Source organism: Microcaecilia unicolor, chromosome 5 (assembly GCF_901765095.1).
Source record: "Microcaecilia unicolor chromosome 5, aMicUni1.1, whole genome shotgun sequence".
Lineage (NCBI taxonomy): Eukaryota > Metazoa > Chordata > Amphibia > Gymnophiona > Siphonopidae > Microcaecilia > Microcaecilia unicolor.
Window position 1 is genome coordinate 290,036,537 of NC_044035.1, and position 23,624 is coordinate 290,060,160.

Consider the following 23,624-nt stretch of genomic DNA (forward strand, 5'->3'; position numbering starts at 1 on the left):
TGTTGACAGGTGTTCACACACTTTTGTTTTTTTTATGGCTGTGCACTAATGGCAAATTAGCCCATGGCCATTAATTCAACAAATGGGAAATCATCCATTTTTTTTTTTTGCTATGGTAAAAAAAAAGGCTTTAGCGCGTGTGAAAAACCCATGTAAGGGTGTGCTAAGGTCAATTTTTACAACAGCTTAGTAAAAAGATCCCTAGTAAAGTATTACTTTGTATTGTATGTGTTGTTGACTTTTATTTCCATGCTTTGTATGAGCAAGCATTTTAAATTCATTTGCAAGAGACAATTTATGATAATTTTATATAAAATCAGGGTTTTTTTTTCTTTACTATTTAATGGTATATCTAAAAATAAATTAACCTTCATAAATTGCCAGCAAATATGGAGCTTTTATGCTTGAAGGCATTCTACATCGCTGTAGGCCCATGGATCTGCCTAGAGTTCTCATTAATTTCTCCTTAATTGTAAACATTAAAGTCTAGCATGAGTCTGAAAATAAACCTTTATTAGGTTTGTAATCATATGGTTTCCTGCCAAGTCCTTTTGTAAAATCTGTATAGTAGCCCCAATGGTCATGTAATTCTTAAATACCTTTATTTGTAGTACCACTGCTTTCCAGGGCATTTGCAGTGCTGATCTTCATTGCAATATCACATACTTAGGCCTGATTTACAGCTTTATTCCCCTTTATGGACCGGATTCAATAAATAGTGAGGGAATGCTTTTTATTAATAAAATCCTTTGAAGACAAAATTGTCATGAGGGCATATAGAAAACTTAAGATTTTAATGTTTTGTTTTTTTGAGTGTTTTTGAGTCTTTACAATAAAATAAGGGGTTGATATACAGCCTTTGGCAAAAAGTAACTAGTAAGTTGGTTCAGGCCGCAGGCTGAACTAATCCCAGGTATTCAATGCTGGGGCATGTGTGCCTGTTAAGTTTCTCGTGGAACCTCTGCGTTAGTGAGCCCTTGGACCACTGCCAAGGAGCGGCAGCGGCAGGAGAATCACCCAAACACAAGACAAGGCAGAACAGACGTACCGGCAAACCCAGGACCGGAACTCCCAGATGACGACTGCAGCCGAAGCAACTCAAGCTGGAACAAGCAGGACAGGAAATCAGTCCAAACTTCACCTGCACTTGACCGCCGTTCCTCAAGGGTTGAGCCCCTGGGTGCAGGCGGCCGGCAGGACTTACCGGACAGGGCAGGAAGGCTGAACTGCAGGAAACAGCAGGAAGAAGAAACCAGAAAACAAGCCGGGTCTAAGCAGGCAGCAGACAGTAGAATAGACCAGGAGACAGGCCGGGTCACGGCAGGCAGCAGACAGTCGAATAAACCAGGAGACAAGCAGGGTCAAAGCCACAACCGGGAAAAACTCAGCAGCACTGCAACTAACTCTCACCAAAGGAACCTCCTCTGAGGACCTCTGTTGCAAGGCAAACTAGACTTCCCAGTTGATTAATAAAGGCAGCCTACAAGGGAGTTCACTAGGTATGGGTACTGCTTGGTTAAAAAAAAAAACCCAAAACAATCTGGAAGGCTGGAAGATCCGGACCGGACCAGAATATCTTCTGTAACATGGGAAACGGCAAGCCATCGGTTCACAGCAGCTACCAGGTCTAACCACTGGGGGGCGAGGTGACTGAGAGCAAGGAACCTGGGCACAACCGTGACAGTGCCTCCCATCTATCCAGGTATGACCACTGACCAGGGAGATAACCGGGCACTAGTTGATATTCAGACCACTGTCTGATTAACTTGGTGCATAAAATTAGGGAAGTTGTTTTACTGCTCTAACTTTATGCATTTACTTAGCCAGTTAGCGGACTGAAAATTGCCACTAAGTGGCTAATTTTCTGCTCCACCCTAACTCCATCACCAGACTGCCCACAAATTAGCCAGTTTTGGCATAGGTGGTTAGAAAGCATATTTAGCAGCAGTATCTGATTAAGTGCCGCTGAGTGTCCCTGGATAGCCTTGTACAAGCATTTTAAACAATCAGGAGCCTCTCCTGGCCATTTACATTTCTTTGAATATTAACCCCTATGTGCTTTCATAGTAAAGAAGTCTGTATTTTAGAGCAGACTTTTAGAAGATTTATATAGAACATGTAGGTAGGTATCCGTTAGACCATTCCCCCAATATTCAGCTGGTGGCGGTCATCATTTTTTTAAAATGGTGATCGTCGCTGGCTAAATTATCCCCTAATTTTTAATGTCGGGCCATGTCGGAGCATGGACACTGAATATCATGGGATAAATTGGGGCGGGCAGGCTGCTGGAGGTTATGCAGGCCTAGCTGATATTCAGCCAACCACTGCGTCCCGCATAACTTTCTTTTTTTATTTAACAAGCCCCTGAGCCCCCTTCGACCATGCCCCATCTTTCCCTCCTTCCCTCCACCAGTGGGCATTAAGACCCCCTGCAAGGCCCCCAACCATCACTTCCTCAACCATGAAGGCAAGCCCCCCCTGGGCTTACCTACATTCCTGGTGGTCCAGTGGGGTTGTTGTGGGCAGGAGTGCAGCTCCCTCGGTCCTGCCCCTTGTGGCCCTTCTGTAAAATGACTACCACAAGGGACAGGAGGGAGGGAGCTACTCTCCTGTCCCCAATGACCCCGCTGGACCACCAGGAATGTAGGTAAGCCCGGGGTGCTTGCATTCACGGTTAGGGGGAGGTAGAGGGGAGGGGTTTTGCAGGGGGTCTTAATGTGCACTGGGGGGAGAGAAGGAGGAAAAGAGGGGACATTGATGAAAGGGGGCTTGGGGGCTTTTTTTTAATCAACAAAAACAAGTTATGCGGGTCCCTGCCCAATATTCAGAGCCAGCACCACATCACTTTGAATATTGGCCTCCGTGTGTTTAAAGCTAGGATTGTGTTGTTGTTGTTGTTGTTTTTTTTTAAAGCTCACCAGGTGCTGAACCTTTTATAAAGTATGTACAGCACCCCTGAAGATAAACCTAGAAAGAGCACTATGAATGACAGAAATGGCCATTTTAGACATGTGCACATTAAAACAAAGAGCAGTGACACAAGGGGGAAAATATATATATTCAACTAGTAGCACATAGATGTGTATGTGGTAATTTTACTACAATATCTGTGTGTGTATGCTTCTTTACATATATGTGACACATTTTGTAAAGTAGCACAAGCAAGAGCAGTTTAACAGGGAGGACTTTGTAATGCACATTGAATCTATGAAGAAATTTGTGGAATATATGGAGTAATATAGGGCTCCTTTTACTAAGGTGTGCTAATAATTAGCGTACGCTGAATGCTAAAAAGCCTATAGGAATAACATAGGCTTCTTAGCATTTAGTGCACGCTAATCATTAGCGCACCTTTGTAACAGGAGTCCATATAAGAGTGGTCCATTGTTTTACCCTACAATCTCATACTGTCCGTCCCGCTTCCATTACTTATCTTGGAAAAAGCTGGAGGCCAATCTAATAAAAACCCTTGCATTGGCTTTAGACATGGGTTTTCAGGTTTTATGAAATAATTATACTACTGTATTCCAATATTCAGTGCAAAATGTGGCACAGAAATTAAATAGCAGCCTTTTTTCTCCAAATCAATAAATGAATTAAATCAAGGCCATGGTTGCTAATGGAATACATTGAGTATTATTGTAATTCTGGTATCTTTTATGACATATTGTAGCTAATATTATCACCATTTTAATTTTTAAAAGAAATCCTTTTGAATACTTCTTTACAGCTATTGTTCTTCTGAGCAATTTGGAACCAAATACGACCTATGAAATTAAAGTGGCAGCTGTGAATGGGAAAGGACAGGGGGAGTATAGCAAAACTGAGATCTTTCAGACTCTTCCAGTTCGTAAGTAATATTTTGTTGTAAAAAATCAAAATATCTTTCTATTATATTCCTTCCATTGTATTCTGCTTTTCATAATTGTTTTTCTGCCATACACAGTACAGTAAATATATTGAACAGGACTATGCAATTAAATTTTTATCAAGTCTTGGCTCACGTTATCTTGTCACAAATTAGGCTCAACATTTAAGAAAATGTGTCATTTATGAGTCATAAAGGTATTTTAAGCTAATTTTTTCCTAACTCATTTTATGCTAACTTTTTGATATGAATTGGTTTATGTTTGATATTAGAATAGTGACGTTGTAACATAGTAAGTGATGGCAGATAAAGACCTGAATGGTCTATCCAGTCTGCCCAACGGTCACATTATTATCATTTCAAGATTTAAATCAACAACGAACATGATATTATATACTTGGTCATGGTCTTTCTTTGGTGTTTCTGGGACATAGAAGTCCTCCTGGCTCTGTCCTTGTGTTCCAACTACTGGAATTGCCGTCAAAGCCCACTCCAACCTATCCAAATCTGTCTTGTCATTTGCGGGACAAAGACTGTAAAAGTCTGTCTGACACTGTCCTCATGTTCCAAACCACTGGAATGTCCATGTTTCAGTTTATTCCTCAGCTAGTATTTATTAAAGATGGGTAGTTACAAATGAACTGAAATTACCCATGGGGCCAGCCTGATAGTTCAGTGGCAGTGTATCTTGTTGCCATGCCAGGGTACTTGCCACTCAGCCTGGAGCAGGGGATACTATAAAGGCACTGCTGTCAGCCCCTCTAGGGGAAGAAAGTGCCAGCATCTATGGACAATTCTATAAACTATCACAGTGTTAAACCTGGATATTCAATGTCAGGCAATGCCTGGGCACCGAGCACTGACTGGCCAAGTCCTAACTATGCCCCTGGAACACCCCCTAAATTTTGGATTTTTCAGTTTGGTGCTAACTGGTTATTTTCAGTGGCATTAACCAGTTAAGTGCTGCTGAAAATTAACAATTAGCCCGAACCCGCAATTTAACCATCCAGGAGATGTTTTTGGCTAGTTAAATTTGAATATCTACCCTATTAATATTAGCATTTATGTAGATCAGGGTACACTCGATCACAAAAGTGCCAGCAGGATACCTAAACACTATTCTGTAATGTCATGCATAAGTTGCAGTGTACACAAGGTCCCAAAAAGCAATAAGGAAGAGCTGTGTCCATGGAGAGGAGGGGAGGGGAGGGAGATGGTGCCCATGGAGAGGAGGGGAGATGGTGCCCATGGAGGGGAGGGAGATAGGAGGAGATGGTGCCCATTTGGATCATGCGATCAACCATGCAATTAAAAAATTTGATTGTGGTAAATCATACTGCCCTAATCATATCATAATCAAATTTGAAATAATATTTAAAGTGAAGCCACAGAAGACGACTATGATAAAATGAAGAAAATGCTTAAAAAGAAGCTCAAAGGATTGGCTGCAAAGGTTAGGACTTTAAATCAGGCTTGGATATTGTTTAAAATTATCATCTTGGAATCCCAGACCAGATATATTTCACACAAATGTGGAAAGAATGGAAAACAACAGCCAGCATGATTAAAAGGTGAAGTGAAAGAGTCTATTAAAGCCAAAACAACATCCCTCATAGAATGGAAAAAGGACCTAAATGAAGAAAATAATAACATTAGCACTGATGAGTTAGATGCAAAGCATTGATAAAGAAAGCTGAAAGAGAATATGAAGAGAAACTTGCTGCACAGGTAAAAACTCACAGTAACAACTTTTTCAGGTACATCTGAAGTAAAAAGACTGCGAGTAAATCCATGGGACTATTGCATCATGAAGGAGCAAAAGGGGCACACAGGGAGGACAAGGTTATAGTGGAGAGGCTGAATGAATTCTTTGATTTGGTCTTTATAGATGAAGATATAAGAGATCAACCTGTACCAGAAATGGTTTTCAAGGGTGTCTCCATGACATTCATATCTGCACACATCCCCACAACCCCATAGCATCAGTTTTAAAACAATAAATAGGTAAATAGCATGAAAACAGTTTGTATCACATTTTACTGCTGTCCTTATGTTCCTGCTGACCAGTGTCTGTGCTTTATCTTATCCAGCAGCAAGGAGTCCTTTGTTAGCAGATACATAAGGCAGATCAGGTCTCAGGTAAGCTCCCTAACAGAAGGGGAAGAGTAAGATCAGAGATCTCTGCTTATATGAAAACTGTGGCAAAAGGGGACTGTGTGGGTCATTATGGAAAAAAAAAAAGAAGTCCATCTCCCAAATGTCTAAGTGGTCACACCTGAAGTGTCTACAGTGCCATATAAAAATGTGCATCTCAGGATTTCCAGCCCTCCATATCCCACAAATGGCATCCAGAATGAAAGCCCCAAGAAGGAAGTGCAATTTCAGTGATGGTGAGATTGAACTCCTTGTCAAGGAAATAATGGCATGCCATTCCAATATCTTTGCTCCGAAGGGGCAAACAATGTACGCTTATACCGAGGGAAAACAATGGGTTACCATATGCAACACGCATAATGTGGTTTTCCACGCAAACAGGGAAGTGGAGGACTGCAAGAGGAAATGGAGGCAGCTGAAGAGGTTTGTGAGACGGATGGCTGGGGCCAACCTGCTGGGTGCAGATACTGTGAACCTCACCCCTGTGGAGCATATGGTGCACAGCCTTCTTCTCCAAAAAAGCATCTATGGCCTAGGAAGCCAGGACACTGCAGCACAGGCTAGGGAGTCAGGTAAGTTTAGGAGAACAAAGCTATGCTGGCTGTTCTCTCTGTTTCACCCTCTCTTCCTCAATCAGGGACACTGTGAGGGGGCTCATCGATAGCACTTCCATGTGCAATACAGGTTCTCAAGTAGGTGGAGGAGAGGGTAGGAAGGCACACCAGAGTATATTCTGAAAGGCTGCTTACCAGGGACCATGTCCCAATAATTCAACAGGAAATACTGGGTAATGGGCAGGACTTGGGCCACTCAACTTGCCAGGTGGAGGACCCCTGTATCTGTCATGTTTAGGTGCCTTCTTCCCCCCCCCCCCCAATCCACCTAGGCCCATCACCAACCAGTGTCTATTCCTGTTTTCTCTGCCTCTGTGTTCCTCTCACTGTGACCTCCATACCACTTCCTTCTGTACTGACCGGGCTGTGTGGCTGTCTGACACCCTGTCTCTGAGGTACAGAGTGCACCATATCCCTTGGCATCTGCAGTGTTAGATGTAGAGGCATACATCTTTGGATTGCATGACACTGATATTCCTCATCAGCTGTGGTCTAGAAGTACACATGGAGGGGTATGTTCAGGAAGGCTGCAACAGACTTCCAGGTTAGCTAGTTGCAACAGACACATTTCCTCTACTTTCCCTATGCAGGCAATGACACAGAGTCCAGTGGAGAGCCTGGAACCAGCAGCCAGTACAGGTGGACGAAGGCAAATTGGTGGCAGCTGAGGGCTCACAGGAGGGCACCGTGGCAAAAGAAGAGCACATTAAAGACACCAGCCAGAATTCCAATTCAGGAGATGAAGAGCAGGAACAATTAGTGGTGGAACCCCCCCCCCCCCCATGGCATTTGCAGGTGGCCCAACAGAGGCAGAGGAGGTTGATGAGTACCACATCCAGCCCATAGGGGATCCTACCGCCATAGATGGAAGATGCTGTGGCTGGCTAACAAACTGCTAGCACATAATTTGCAGAAGCTACGTCTTCTACATGATGGCCTTCAAGTACAACAAGAATGCAGGCAGCTGCTGTGGACCATGCAGCAGGACAGCTGGGAAACAGCCCAGAATATCTGGCAGCAGCTTCTGAGGATCTGGCAAGATTTCCAGGATTACATGGCAGCCTTGGTGAACACAATGCCCACACAACAAGCTCCTGAGCCTCTAAATGGAACCAGTGAGGCTACAAGTCCTGCAGCAACATCCTCTACACCAGCTGCAAGTGACACTGGTGTCCATACCACACAGCCAAGCATCACAACACCCACCTTGGCTGCATAGCCACAACCTCCATCCAAGCATCAAAGAATGGGACCCACAGCATCCTAGGCCAGGTCCCTCAGGGGTAGCGCACATTCCCTTGCTGGGTACTGGGCCCAGCAGTAGAACAGCCACTGATGAATCAGGTAGCCAGATTTCCAGGGTGTAGCAGAGGCAGCAGGATGGACTGTGGGAGCCCCACAGGGGAGGACTCTGACATACTTTCTGCTCCTGCAAGACCCAGGCATTTTCTGAAGCTCAGGAATAGGTTTGGAGAGGTGGCTCCCAGAGGGGATGGAGAGGTAGAGGGGGATGATAAAGTATTGTTGTGAGCCACATAATTGCCATGTTGTGGTGGTGTGTGCTGGGGAGATAGGGGTGCCTCTGTCACCTGTTGGGGGAAACAGAATCACAGACATGGGTGTGTATTGGCTGGCATGGTGACCTTGTGGAGATGGGGTAGTAGTTGTGGGTTTTGGGGGCATCTAGAGGGAGTGTGTTAAAGGATAGGACGGGAAGGGGGTATGGGGTTTGGGAATTCCTATACTGCTTACCTTGGAGACAGCTGCCCACTATCTTCCCTTGGTCAAACCTGCAGTAGATTCCTGAATGCTGGTGGATGTAGGCATCATGAAAAGAGACTGAGTAGTGGGCACATACATCCACAGTCTCCCCCTGGGCATCACACATGATTTGCATGTTCATGGAGTGATATGATTTTCTATTCCTGTAGGTGTCCTCCTGTTCCCAGGGTGGGGTTTGAATGTAAAGTGTGTGCTGTCGATGATGCCTATGAGTGAGGAAAAGAGGTCTAAGGTGTAGAACTGAGCCATGCTGTTCTATAGGGCCTGGGCAGTAGTGGGGAAGGTAATATAGTGTGAAGAGTGGGTGAGGCAAGCATCAAGGAACTAGGCAAGATAGTGGAGATGATGGTGGGATGGATTCAGTCTGCATTGACTGCTACTGCTGACTGGAAAGTACCAGTGGCCAGAAAGACGAGGGAGACAGTGGCCTTCATGTGGACTGGCACAAGATTATTCCTGCATGTCCTGGGCTGGAGGAGGGTTTGTAGTTAGTCACAGAGGAGCTGTATGGCAGCACTGTCAAAATGGAACCTAGTAAGGCATTTGTATGGTCAGTGAGGTCCAAGAAGAGGGTGTGGGGCCTGAAGACTCTCTGATAGGAAAATCTCCTCTGTGGCCTCCTCTTCAAACTCTCATCCACTTTCAGCAAGGCATGAGCCATCAAAGCATTCAGTGCGCCCATGATTGATGTGCAGGATTCCCTTCACCACAGGTGCAACCCGCTTACCTCAGAAACACCCTGTGCACATCTCCACGTACTGCACCTCATGAAACCAAGCACCAGTACCCGCACCAGCACACAATCATGAAACACACACCAGCTACCCAAAACACTCACTCTTCCACCACCAACAAACAGTCCAGATACACACAGCTGCAGCACTAAGCACTCACTCTTCCACAATCAGCAAACAGTCATAACACACACATCTGCAATGCAGAGCACAGTGACAAACTGGGAGTGGACAAACAGATGAACAATAAGAGACACAGGACAAGCAGGTAGGGAGGTATAATGGGAGGTATGGGGGTTTGGGAACAGTAAGGGTTTGGTGAGGGAAAGGGATGAGATACACAGGAAAGAATGGGTTTGACTGGGGGTCTAGCAGGTGTGGAAAAGGAGTTGAGGAGGTGAATGTCTTCTTTGCGGTGACTAGCAGACTCTTTTTTATTATTGTGTTGCACTTTAGATGTTTTTCTGTGAGAAATACATATATCTTGCCTGTTATGCCATTTTGTGGATGTTTTTCTGTTTCAAAAATGAGCTCCATAATGAACTGAAGTCTTTGTTAGTGTACTAAAAGATGCATTACTTAAACAAGAAAAACAAGAATAAGTAATCTTCTTGAGTTTCCATTCTATCCCTAATGAATATGCAGGAGATAGATTTACATTCATTCTGCTTGAGTTGTATGCAAATCTATGCCATGCATATTCATTAGAGATAACAACTGGTTATGGCATGTAAAAATAAATAAATAAAAATTTTCCCCAAACAAGATCCCAGAATAATAAATAAGTATCACTAGGGCACATTAGCTATTTAGCAATAGCCTTTAATTATTTCTAGATATGCTTGCATTCAGAATGGAGTCAAAAATTCTTCTCATTGGAATCAAGAGATAATGTAAAAAATCACTTTAAAAAATGATGTTTGCTTATACCAGAGCACGCACAATCCACTCAAAAAAAAGCCCTCAATTTATAATCTAATCTAATATGGACATTTATAACCTACTTATTCTCAGGGGTGTCCAAAGCAGTTTAAGCAAGATAAACCAACACAGACATGGGATATTACAGCTAAGTCGTATCCATCAATTTACATAATGAAAAATTTTTGAAAGAGAAAAGGTTTTGAAAAAGGAACAAGACTGTTCCTGGTTAATAACCAAAGGAAGGTTGTACTATAGATAGGTTGCTTAGAGCAGAAAAGAACTGTCCAATATTCATTTATAACATATCTCATTCATAGATATAAAATGTAATAGACCACAGTATTGTGAACAGAAAGTGCAACCAGTGGTGTGCTGCTAAATGTTTAACAACAGGCTCTCTCCCTGGTCCACCTATGCGCCCCCCCCCCCCCCCCGTCCACCTCTGTGCCCCCTCGTCCACCTCTGCGCCCCTCGTCCACCTCTGCACCCCCCCAAATTGCAGAGCTGGCTATAGACAGGGAGAGAGCCTGGGGGTGGGGCAATGCATTACTCCAGGAAAAAAAAATGTAATGATCCCAGGTTCCAATCTAATTCATGTTTAATGTGGGATAAAATGCCATAAATAAGTAAATAAATATAAACTTTTAATGTTGAGCACCTGATTCTCAAAGTGGACATATTCCAAACACTATAATGAAAATAAAATGATTTTTTTCTACCTTTGTTGTCTGGTGACTTTGTTTTTCTGATCATGCTGGCCCAGTATCCGATTCTGCTGCTATCTGTCCTCTTAACTCCATTTCTAGGGCTTCCTTTTCATTTATTTCTTTACTTTCCACCTTTCTTCTTCATTTCTTGCCCTACATCCATAAGAAAAAGCTGGGTCCTCCACAGACTTGACTGTCCAGTGGATCCAGCTTCTGCCTATTTTCTTCATCCAGTTTTTCACCTATCTTCCTTTTCCCTCATCTCATCTCCTTCCACACTCTTCCCTCTCCTCCATCCATGTCCAGCATTTCTTCTCTCCCTTCCCTCTCCTCCATCCACCCATGTCCAGCAACTCTCCTCTCCCCCTGCCCTCCCCTCCCCTCCAGCCATCCATACCCAGCAATTCTCTTTGCTCCCCTGCCCCCCTCCAGCCACCCATATTCTCTCCCCTGCCCCCCTCCAACCACCATTACCCAGCGATTGTCCTCTCTCCCCTGCCCCCCTCCAGTCACCCATACCCAGCGATTGTCTTCTCTCCCCTGCCCCCCTCCAGCCACCCATGCCAGCGATTGTACTCTCTCCCCTGCCCCCCTCCAGCCACCCATACCCAGCGATTGTCCTCTCTCCCCTGCCCCCCTCCAGCCACCCATACCCAGTGATTGTCCTCTCTCCCCTGCCCCCTCCAGCCACCCATGCCAGTGATTGTACTCTCTCCCCTGCCCCCTCCAGCCACCCATACCTAGCGATTGTCTTCTCTCCCCTGTCCCCCTCCAGCCTCCTATACCCAGCGACTGTCCTCTCTCCCCTGCCCCCTCCAGCCACGCATACCCAGTGATTGTCCTCTCTCCCCTGCCCCCTCCAGCCACCCATGCCAGCGATTGTACTCTCTCCCCTGCCCCCCTCCAGCCACCCATACCCAGCGACTGACCTCTCTCCCCTGCCCCCCCTCCAGCCACCCATACCCAGTGACTGTCCTCTCTCCCCTGCCCCATCCAGCCACCCATACCCAGCGATTGTCCTCTCTCCCCTGCCCCCCTCCAGCCACCCATGCCCAGCGATTGCTTCTCTCCCCTGCCCCCCCTGCCACCCATGCCCCCTCCAATCACCCATGCCAGCAATTGTCTTCTCTCCCCTGCCTCCCTCCAGCCACCCATACCCAGCAATTGTCCTCTCTCCCCTGCCCCCCCTCCAGCCACCTATACTCAGCGATTGCCGGTTGTTGAGTGGATTCTTCGGGGCAGGCAGGAAAGATCTCCAGTCTTTCCTGCCCACTGCCGTTGCTGACTTTCCTGCGATGCTACTGCATCGCACTTCAAAATGGCCATCGAGACTTACAAGGGCAGTCTCCAAGACTTCAGTAAAAGTCTCGCAAGGCCACCGTTGGAAGTTTCAGTGGCCATTTTTAAAGAGCAATCCGGCAGCGGGGGAGGGTCAGGGCAGGCAAGACTGGGGATCTTTCCTGCCTGCCCCGAAGAATCCGTACACTGGGAGGGAGCCTGTAGCTCGAGGGAAGGAGCGAGGGACCCTGTAGCTCGAGGGAAGGAGGGAGGAGAGCCAGCTTGCCCTGAACAACAACTGGCTCACAAGACATTAAAAAATTTAATAACCGGCTCTTGCGAGCCGGTGTGAGCTGGCTCCAGCACACCACTGTTTTCAACCCAGTCTTCGCAGCACACCCAGCTAGTTTAGTTTTTCAGGATATCCCCACTGAATTTAATTTAATAGGCGTTTGTTGTAGATAGACACCATTTTCTTCTGGCACTGATGGAGGTTTACCCTGAGGGAGCAGTTTATGAGAGAAATATAATTGACTTCAGTTGAACCCCTGATGGCACTTTGCAAAATGCAGTTACTATGTCAGGTTTCATGAAGATTAGAGGGACTACAAAACAAGAACTCCAAAGTTGGTGTAGTTTTAAAGACTGTTGTGAGAAAATCAACAAAATTTGGAGGTGACTTAGTTGGCCCGAGGACAATTCAGCAGTTGTAAGAAAATACGCCTTTATCTCCTAGAGTTTACAAAGTCACATTGGATGAACATACTAAAGGAATAATTTTGGAAATCGCTATTTTAGAAGATGGACTTTTGGAGAATTATTATAATCATCTATATGACCAGACTGTGATTTTTGACCTTCTATATAAGGATTTATAAATATATGTGTTCACCTATTAGATCATCTGGATGTTAGAGACGCCCATAGGAATGCATTAGCATCTCTAACATTTAGTGCATGCCCAATTTAAGCATGCGCTAAAAAAGTGAACGTGACTTAGTAAAAGGGGGTCATAGTTACTAAGTAGTGATAGAATGGATGTAACTAGGTAGGAAACTTTACTCAGTTGAGGGGTAATACATTGGATTTAATGGGGATATCCTGAAAACCCCGACTGGATGGGTGTGCCCCAAGGGTTTGGTTGAAAACCCTAGTTCTATCAAGTTATGCTTAGATATCTGAACATGAAGCGCTAAGTGCCATGTGACCCATAAGTATAAAATAGGAAGTGCAGCATTTAGGGCTTCTTTTACAAAGCCGTGCTAGTGATGCCTGCGTGGTAAATGAAAAGAAGACCCATTCACTTCCTATGGGCTTCCTCTAATTTACCACGCAGGAATCGCTAGGGCGGCTTTGTAAAAGAGGCCTTTAGTACACGTTAATTCTGTTAACACCAATTAAACTTTCATGAAAGGTACTCAAAGTTGTTTTAAAAATGGTACTTAATGGACAAAGATGTTGCCACAATATAAACCAAAACACTGATGAATTCATAGGAAGATAGTATGAGTTCATCATCTATTTTTTTTTTTGGATGAAATGCTTTTATATAGTCAGAGGTTTTCTGTTCAGAAGTTCAACTTTGTCCTCTCTCTCTCACATACACATGCACGCATGCGCACACACTTTTTTTCTAATGCCATGTTTTGCTATAAACACACATAATTTTTTGCAAATTGCTTTACAAAAAGTGTGTTTTTGTAGAATCATTGTGAATGCAACATATCTAAGAATATTTAAAGGCTATTACTAAATAGTTAATGTGCCCCAGTGATACTTCCTTGTTATTCATTAGAGATGTACAGAAAAAATTAGCAGATTGGTGTCAATAGAGGCTGGAGGTTAGAAGAAATTCATTGAATAACTCATGTCGTATTACTATTGTACATGCAGTAGAGGTCAAAGAATATAAATCAGTATCTTTGCAAGAAAAGTAATTTCTTATTCTAATATTACTGAAAAGCCTAGAAGAAAAAACAGAAGGGTTGATAAAAGAATGTACAGAGTTAGCTTTGGACTTAACCACATAAATCCTTTTTTTTTCCTTATTCAGTTTGGAGCCTACTGACACATAACATGTAGGGGCCCTTTTAGTAAAGTATTAGATTTTACAGTTACTATGGCTTAATGCAGAAAATGAATGTGCAATAGCTACAAACTAGGCAACTATTGGGAAGTGCCCAACATTTTCTATTGCAGGTCATATGTTAACATTTGCATTAGTGCATAGAACTCAGGTTGAAGTTGGTACATAAGCATTTGGCACCTCCTTTTTAGGAGGCTACAACTTTGCCCATGCTAAATGCTGAAGTGATGATTAACATGCAGTATATGCCATGTACAAACTGCAAACTGCATTACATGCCTCTTTCCTTCCCATGCCCTTCGAAAGTTACCTCCCTGTAATACCAAATGCCCTTAATGCACTTTTTTGCATGACATAACTGTCAAAATACCGTAAAAACCATTACCGCACTTCTGCAGCTCTAGTTACCGTGTGCTAAACCATGCATTAACCCTCAAATTATATAATAAGTGCTAAAAATTGGGCCCACAAATGTGGGCATGTGCCCCATTTGCACACACAATTTCATTAAATAATGAGCTAATTAATACCAATAATTGGCAGTTTAACAAGCAGTTACTACATTACTTAGAATTAATTAAAATGTATGTGCATAAATTTTACGCACGAGTCAAAAAAGGCAGCAAGGAAATAGGAGGGTCATGGGTGGATTGGGGGATGTTTCTTTCATTTACGCATATAATTATAGAATAAGCTGGGATCCATGCCTAATGTAGGCATGAGCATTTGCATCACATTTCCTTTGGTTAATTGCTGCAACAAATTTAGGTGTCTTTTTAGCAAACTGCAGTAAAAACAGCACAGTGCTATTGGCAGGGGCCCTTTTTGCCGCTTGCTGCAGCCCTTTTTAGTGCAGCAGGTAAAAAAGTCAAAAAATGGCATGGCTGTTTGGCCATGCGAAGAGGAGCACTTAACACCACCCATTGGTGTAGTGTAAAGGGTTCTCACGCTAATGTGGCGATAACCGGGTAGTGTGTGGTGCTGCCCAATTACTGCCAGGTTAGCACCGCACTGTAAAACAACTAGCTAATTTCTGTAGTGCAGCAAATGGTGCATGCCTGGACTGGAACTACTGCCGGCGCCCTTGTTCGGCCAGCGGTAGATACAGATTAGCATGCAGTAAGCCTGCATTGGATTTACCTCCGCTCTGTAAAAGGGCCCCTTAGTAATGGTGCCTGGTAAAAAGCACTATTCTCTTAACAACAACTAACTTTAAACACGGTATACAGAATAGTGCTGAGCAGGGTTTGTTTTCAGCTCTGATTTTTTAGGTGCCAAATTGGAGCTGAAAAAACCCCTGCTCAGTTTTTAAGGTGCCAAATATAGAATTTTGTCCTAGGAGCCTCATGCCCTTTAGTAGAAAGGTCCATTAGTGGGTTATCTTGATGTGTGTCCAAAACATTTGCATTTTGGAGGTGGACATGTTCCAGGGTTGGGTCTAGAAACTATGTAGATAGAACTGATGTTTGGTATAATTTTACATCATATTATGCCACATTTTACTTTTAACTGTATGTATTTTTTATTTCACTATAGTCTATATAATTGATATGTTTTGGTATAATTTTACATCATTTTTATTTATTTTATTTATTTATTAGGATTTATTTACCACCTTTTTGAAGGAATTCACTCAAGGCGGAGCACAGTAAGAATAGATCAAACATGAACAATAGGCAATTACAGCAGTAAAAATATTCAAATAATAAAAAAGTATGGCGTGGAGGGGCATAATCGAAAGGGACGCCCAAGTTTTGTTGAGGAAACGTCCTGATGTAGGGGTGGGGAAATCTGTATTATTGAAACAAGATGGCCGTCCATCTTTTGTTTCGCTAATACGGTCGGGGACCGCCAAATCTTGAAATTTAGGTTGTCCTTAGAGATGGTCATCCCTAGACTTGGTCGTTTCTGATTTTTGGCAATAATGGAAACCAAGGACGCCCATCTCAGAAACGACCAAATGCAAGCCCTTTGGTCGTGGGAGGAGCCAGCATTTGTAGTGCACTGGTCCCCCTGACATGCCAAAACACCAACCGGGCACCCTAGGGGGCACTGCAATGGACTTCATAAAATGCTGTCAGGAACATAGCTCCCTTACCTTGTCTGCTGAACCCCCAACCCCCCCAAACCCACTACCCTCAACTGTACACCAATACCATAGCCCTTATGGGGGCACCTAGATGTAGGTACAGTGGGTTTGTGGTGGGTTTTGGAGGGCTCGCTGTTTCCTCCACAAATGTAACAAGTAGGGGGGATGGGCCTGGGTCCGCCTGCCTGCATGAAGTGCACTGCACCCACTAAAACTGCTCCAGGTACATGCATACTGCTGTGATGGAGCTGAGTATGACATCTGAGGCTGGCAAAAAATATTTGTAAAGATGTTTTTTGTGGGTGGGAGGGGGTTAGTGACCACTGGGGGAGTAAGGGGAGGTCATCCCCGATTCTCTCCGGTGGTCATATGGTCATTTCGGCCACCTTTTTGTGCCTTGGTAGTAAGAAAAACGCAACCAGGTAAAGTCATCCAATTGCTCATCAGGGACGCCCTTTTTTTCCATTATGGGTCAAGGACGTCCATGTGTTAGGCATGCCAAAGTCCCCCCTTCGCTACGCCTCTGACACGCCCCCTTGAACTTTGGCCGCCCTGTGACGGAAAGCAGTTGAGGACGTCCAAAATCGGCTTTCAATTATACCAATTTGGACGACCCTGGGAGAAGGACGCCCATCTTCCAATTTGTGTCGAAAGATAGGTGTCCTTCACTTTTGAAAATGAGCCCAATAGTATACTACTTACAATGTCAACAGAATACGTAATAGAACATTTTAATTGACAGTAACGGGTATAAGCAAAAATGAACATATATATAGGTAAGAGAGAAAGAAGAGTTAGAGAGTAAGGTGAATAAGTTGAAGAAAGGTCAGAGAGATGGTTAAATATTATCTCAACTAGGGTAGGAGTGGATAAATATGTCCTGTTGCAGTATGTGCAGCCCATGTCACTCCTTGTATGTGTGAGTGTGACTAACAAGTTAGTTACTTTTTCCATTAAAGGCCTGGTTGAAGAGTCAAGCTTTCACCTGCTTCCTGAAGTAGAGATAGTCTTGTGTTAAGAGGAGCCTTTCAGGCAGTGCATTCCAGAGTGTGGGGGCTATTCCAGAGAAGGCTCACTTTTGGTTTCACATCGTGTAATGTCTTTTGGAGAGGGTGTGGTTAGTGATAGTCTTTGAGAGGACCTTAGTCCTTGGCAGTGTGTAGAGGATCATCCTATTCTTCAGGTACGCAGGGCCATTTCCTTTAAAGGCCTTGAAGATTAGACTTGGAGGGGCATAATCGACCAGAAACGCCTATCTCCATGGGCGTTAATCTCCGAGAACGGGTCCGTGAAGGGGCGGAGTGAACCGTATTTTTAAAAAAAAATAGACGCCCATGCTTTATTCGCCAAGGTGTGAGCTGGCGTTTTTGCTTTTCACCGATAATGGAAAATGAAATCGCCCAGCTCAAAAACGAATAAATGCAAGGCATTTGTTCGTGGGAGGGGCCAGGATTCATAGTGCACTGGTCCCCCTCACATGCCAGGACACCAACCGGGCACCCTAGGGGGCACTTTTACAAAAACAAAAAAAAAGGTAAAAGAGCTCCCAGGTGCATAGTACCCTTCCCTTGGGTGTTGAGCCCCCCAAATCCCCCTCAAAACCCACTGCCCACAAGTCTACACCAGTACTATAGCCCTAAGCGGTGAAGGGGGGCACCTACATGTGGGTACAGGGGGTTTGGGGGGGGGTTGGACGACTAGTAGCATTAAGCAGCACAATTGTAACAGGTAGGGGGGGGATGGGCCTGGGTCCACCTGCCTGACGTCCACTGCACCCCCTAACAACTGTTCCAGGGACCTGCATACTGCTGCTTGGGAGGAGGGTATGACATTTGAGGGTGAAAGTAAAAAGTTGTGAAACATCATTTGTTGTGGTGGGAGGGGGTTAGTGACCACTGGGGGAGTCAGGGGAGGTCATCCCCAACTCCCTCTGGGGGTCATCTGGTCATTTAGGGCACTTTTTGGGGCCTTATTCGTCAAAAAACAGGGTCCAGGAAAAGTGCCCTAAATTCTAGCTACAAACGCATCCATTATCGGCGAAGGGCGCCCATCTCTGTTCGGGTGATAACCACACCCCAGTTCCGCCTTCACCACGCCTCCGACACTCCCCCGTCAACTTTGTCCGCATCCGCGACGGAGTGCAGTTGAAAGCGTCCAAAGTTCGGCTTTCGATTATGCCGCTTTATTTGTTTTGTGAGAAGAACGCCCATCTCCCGATTTAGGTCGGAACTTGGGCGTTATTCTCGTTCGATTATAAGCTGGATAGAGTTTTAAATTTAGCCCTTTATTGTATTGGTAGCCAATGAAGCTTTTGCAAAAATAGTGTGATGTGGTCACGTCACTTTCAACCTTCTATGAGTCTTGCTGCAGTATTCTGAATCAATTGGAGCTGGTGCAGGCCTTTTGTAGTCAGACTGTTGTATAGTGCATTGCAGTAATCTAGTCTTGATGTTATCATGGTATGCACAACTGGGATAAGATTTACCTTCTCGATGTAAGGAGAGAGGCAGCATAGCTGACACAAATAGTAGAAGCAGCTCTTGAAGGTTGCTTGGATTTGGGGAATTATTTTATGCCATATTTTACTTTTAACTGTATGTATCTTTTATTTCACTATTGTTCATATAATTGATTTGTTATACCATTATGCTCTATGTTCCATTTTTATTGTATTGTAGACAACTTTTATTGATATGTAATATTATTTAAGATTTGGTGCTTTTAGTTCTTAGTATAATGTTTTCCCAAGATTTTCAGCTTTCTGAATATGTTTTATTTCTGAATGTTGATGTATTTGTATGTTTTTATATGCAACCCCTTTTTTGTCTGTGTTTAATTCTATTTTTGTATGTTTCTGTGTGAATTTAAAATAGTGGTTTGTTAAGCCCTGATGCAGCCTGTATGGTGAAACTTGGCCACATTGGGTCTATTTCAATAAAGAATTTTTTTTGGACTCAACGTCTACTTTTTTTCTCTGTTTATAATTCTATAACTTCTTATGGACATATTGTCTGCATACAGTTATAAAGATAACATTATTCTAACAATTTGCCTCATATATACTAAGCATATTCAATTAACTACAAGGGAAGAGGGCGCTATCAGGTGCAATAAAAGGTAGGCTTTTATTACACTTAATTTACCATCATCAGTCTGTGATATCTCAATACAGTAGGTTACTGACTCCTTGTTATCAGAATGATGCTACTTCTGAGCAACCTTCCAAGCAACATTATTTTAAGGTTCAGGGAACATTGGGGTTCAAAAACAGCCTGGTGCTCCCAGACTACATTTTAGAGGAGCTGCAAAGCGATACCCAAGAGCTTCACACCCGTAATCACAATCTTCCAAATCAAGCTGTCCTCCCAATGCCCCCCATATCAGCCCCCCTAAATTAAGCCCTGCCCCTAAATGGAAATGCCCCTCCCCCATGACCAGCAAATCCAACCTCAGGTAGGCCCCACCCAGGCCTAAGAACCATGGTGTCAAGTGGGGTTGGGCAGGAGAGATCCATAGTCAATCCTGCCGTTGCAACTCCAGGTTTCAAAATGCTACCAGTGACACCTAGCAGTAGTTTTGCAGTATTAAAGCAAAAGCTGATTTTATGATACTACCACTAGAGGTCACATGCACCACTTTGAAATCTGGTGCTGGTATGGGCAGGAGCAACTGAGGATTGCTCTACCCAACAACATTAGACACCAAGGAATTTTGAAAGTAGGCCTGGGAGGACTACTGGAGATTGGAAGTCGGTCGGGTAAATGAGGGGGGCTTCTGTTTAGGGGTAGGGCTTAATTTAGGGTATTTAATGTGACCCATGTGTAAAATTAATTGAATAAATGTACATGGAGGTCCAGGTGATGTCCAGGGCTTCATGTGCTGGTGCCACAGTGGTTGCATTCAGCTACAAATAAAGCTCCTGAGGCAGTGGCAGGCAAGAAAATAGCCTGCTTGAGGCCTATCAGCTGGATCCAGGGCATGCGGGAAGACAGAGCGTAAATTAGTTGTGCTGCCCAAGGAGTTGCTGCAGGGAATCACGGGCAGGCCTCGGTAGTACTGTGGGTGCAGCCAGACCTGATCCAGGGGTGGTGGTTGCCTGAAAATCATCCTGGTGCTCTAGTAATAGACTTCTTCGGTCTTCTGATTTATTATTTAAATTTTGAAATGTCCTTTTTGGCTCAGTTGAGCTGAGGGGTTAATTTTAAAATTTTACTATTTTAGTTATGGGGTCCTGAGATCTGGTGTGGGTTAGAGTGGTGAGATTATTGAAAAATAAATAAATTATATGTTAAAATAGCTATTTAGGGTATGGACTGGTGTTGAAGCTACATGTGACATGTTTTGGACTGATGTCACTTGGAGACATGTCTGAGCTAATGCTGAATTTAGTATATGGCAATGGTTCTCAACCTTTCTTCCATTGTGACATACCATTATTCAGTGTGTTTTTTCTAGCAAAAAAGGTGCCGGTACTCAAATGCTAGGACACTCTTCAGGAGCGGAGTGATCACTGAGGGACCTACCCCATAATAGCCAGGCCCCCTGCAATCAGTCACAGAATCTATAACAAGACAGAATTCGTGTGTAGAGCCTGAGCTCTATCTATAAAACTTGGGTTCCATGGGTCAATTTTAGTAGACAATGGAAAAGGTGCCGGTACTCAGTACCCCCAAGTACCCCCTCAAAAAAAGCCCTGCCATTATTGCTCAAAGAAAGGTGGTGACTGCTGGGTGGGGAAGATTAGACTTGCAACATTTCCATTTAGGGGCTAGTGGCAGCAGTGAGCATTGTGGATAATGGTGAAGCAAAAATGACCAGTTATGTGGATTTCAAATACCGATTCCATGATCTGCTGTCTCCTGCCCACAGACACAAATAGTTGTTAAGGATAGCAAGGATTTCCTGTCTGACACATTTTTGGTGCCACACTGGTTAAGAACCACTGGTTTGAGGGGACATCTGTGAAGTTTTGATGATTTTGAGGGTAATTTGGGTCAAAAATGTGTAAATGTGTTTAAGCATATGTCAAAACCTGAAAACAATGGTTGTCTCTGGATTGAATGGATTAAGGGCTTCAGGTCATTTTGAATAATTTTAATAACAATATTTGTGGTAATTTTATTACAAATGTAACTTTTTCATTATATTCTATAGACAAATGATTTTCAAAGTGGAAACTGTTGAAGTTACAGTTAAGTTCCATGCCTCTGAAGATTCTGTGTTCTGAGACATGATTGGCTGGCAGTTGGCCAACTGATGTCAACAAAGTCTTGGTTTCCCTTAGCAACAGCTATTCTGGCATTTGGCAGAAGGGGCTGAAGACACCAGAGAGATTGGATATGTGTAAGAATGCTTTGGGTGGATGAAATAAATTTTAGATAAGACAGCTGACAACTAGATTCTGCTTGTAATCCTAGGTTTAAGAAAAGTCACCTAAACACTTTAATACAGAAAGCTGTTAAAAAAAAAAAAATCAGTTTTATGATTTGTGATAGTAGTGAGAGTCGCTGCTGTGTCAGAGAGAGAGAGAGAGAGGTAGAGAGAGAGAGAGAGAGAGAGAGACTGGATAAAGTAGCTGAAGTGCTGTGCTTCTGAATGAGTGAGAACTCAGTGAAGAGTAAATGTATTTTAACAAAACAATCTCTATAAAGCTGCTTCAGTGGGTAGGCCTTTAAGGCCTGAGTGCTTGACTAACCTGAAAATGCCCTGAATAAAAGCACATAAGTAAGTGTGATAGTGTAAATGAGAAATTGGATTGAGGTAAATTTTGGGCCCCTTCTAGTTTAGGGACACAGTGAAAAGACTAAGGGTCACAGGGGCCATAATTATTTGTTTTCTTTAAAAAGATAGCTGGTCCAAACAGTTCCCTTACTCACAGACAGGCAGATGATCAAAAGCCCCGCGCTGTTCCAAACAGCGCTCTAAAATAGTGCTGGAACAGCGCGAGGCGCTATTAGACCTATGACCAGAGATAATGCATGCAAATTTAAGCAGCGCAATTATCTCTGATCATGGGGTAGAAGTGCGGGAGAATTGTGCCTGAGCATGCGCTCAGCACAATCCTCCTGCACTTGTTTGACAGATCTGGGCTGTCAAAAGCCCAAACCTGACAAACACAGGGGCTGGAGGTCCATGGGACCACTAGGCCCTGACAACCCCTGCCCCGAGCAATGGGGGCTGGAGGTCTGGTGGACCCCCCCCCCCCCAGGTTCAGGGAGGGCTGGAGATACGGTGGGTCTCCAGCCCCCCAAACCCCCCAGCAAATGGTCCCTGGTGGTCCAGTGGGCACTGACCAAGCCCCCCCCCCCAGTGACAGGGGGGCTGGACATCCGCTGGACCGCTGATCTCCCCTCCCTAACCCAACCCCCAGCATTGGCAAGGGTACCTGTGTGATGATGTCACTCCATCCGCCGCCCTCCCTCCCTCACTCTCTCTGCCTGCCCGCCCCACTACCTTGGTTGGAGGAGGGACACAGCCTGCCTCCCTCCTCTTCCTTCGACACCGCAATGGCGGCGCCAGCCCTGCCCAGTGCATCCTGGGATGCGCTGGGCAGGGCTGGGCGCCGCCATTTGTGGCGTTGAAGGAAGAGGAGGGAGGTAGGCTGCGTCCCCTCCTCTAACCAAGGTAGGGGGCGGGCGGCGGATGGAGTGACACCATCACACAGGGACCCTTGCCAATGCTGGGGGTTGGGTTGGGGTGGGGGGACCGGCGGTCCAGCGGACCTCCAACCCCCTGTCGCTGGGGGGGGGGCTTGGTCAGTGCCCACTGGACCACCAGGGACCATTTGCTGGAGGGGTTGGGGGGGCTGGAGACCCACCGCATCTCCAGCCCTCCCTGAACCCAGGGGTTGGGATCATCGGGGGGACCGAAGGTCTGCCGGACCTCCAGTCCCTGTCACTGGGGGAGGGGTGGTTTATGTCGTTGGGGGTATGGGGGCCTGCCGCATGCAAATGCGTGCTGGGACAGGGCTCACCATTTCTCCCCAATGATCTGCAAACCCTAAATCGGAATCTTTAAATCGGAAGGATGGACGTCCTCAACTGCCCTGTTGCAGGGACGGCCAAATTTCAAGGGGGTGTCGGAGGGTATAGCGACGGGGCAGTTTGAGGACGTCCAAAATTTGGACGTGTTCTGTGACGGGGCAGTTGAGACGTCCAAATTGTGGATGTTTCTGCAAGGGCCAGTAAGGACGTCCAAAATTGGCTGTGTCTATGAGAAAGATGTCTTTCTCATAGAATCATCCAATTGGACGTCCTTAACTGTCCATTGCAGAAATGTCCAAAATTTTTACGTCCTCAACTGCCCCATCATAGAAACATCCAAATTTTGGACGTCCTCAAAATAATAAATACTTCACCAATTAAAATCACTGATATGTCTGGTCGGTT

General features: G+C 44.7%; 1 protein-coding gene across 1 annotated transcript in view; it reads left to right on the plus strand.

Annotated features, from left to right (window-relative positions):
• The window catches only part of NCAM2 (neural cell adhesion molecule 2), a 351,991-nt gene that overhangs the window by 202,729 nt on the left and 125,638 nt on the right, over positions 1 to 23,624 (plus strand). Inside the window, exon 13 of the mRNA XM_030205047.1 lies at positions 3,731 to 3,850. Coding sequence (XP_030060907.1) covers positions 3,731 to 3,850 — 120 coding nt within the window. The remainder of the gene's footprint in view (positions 1 to 3,730; positions 3,851 to 23,624) is intronic.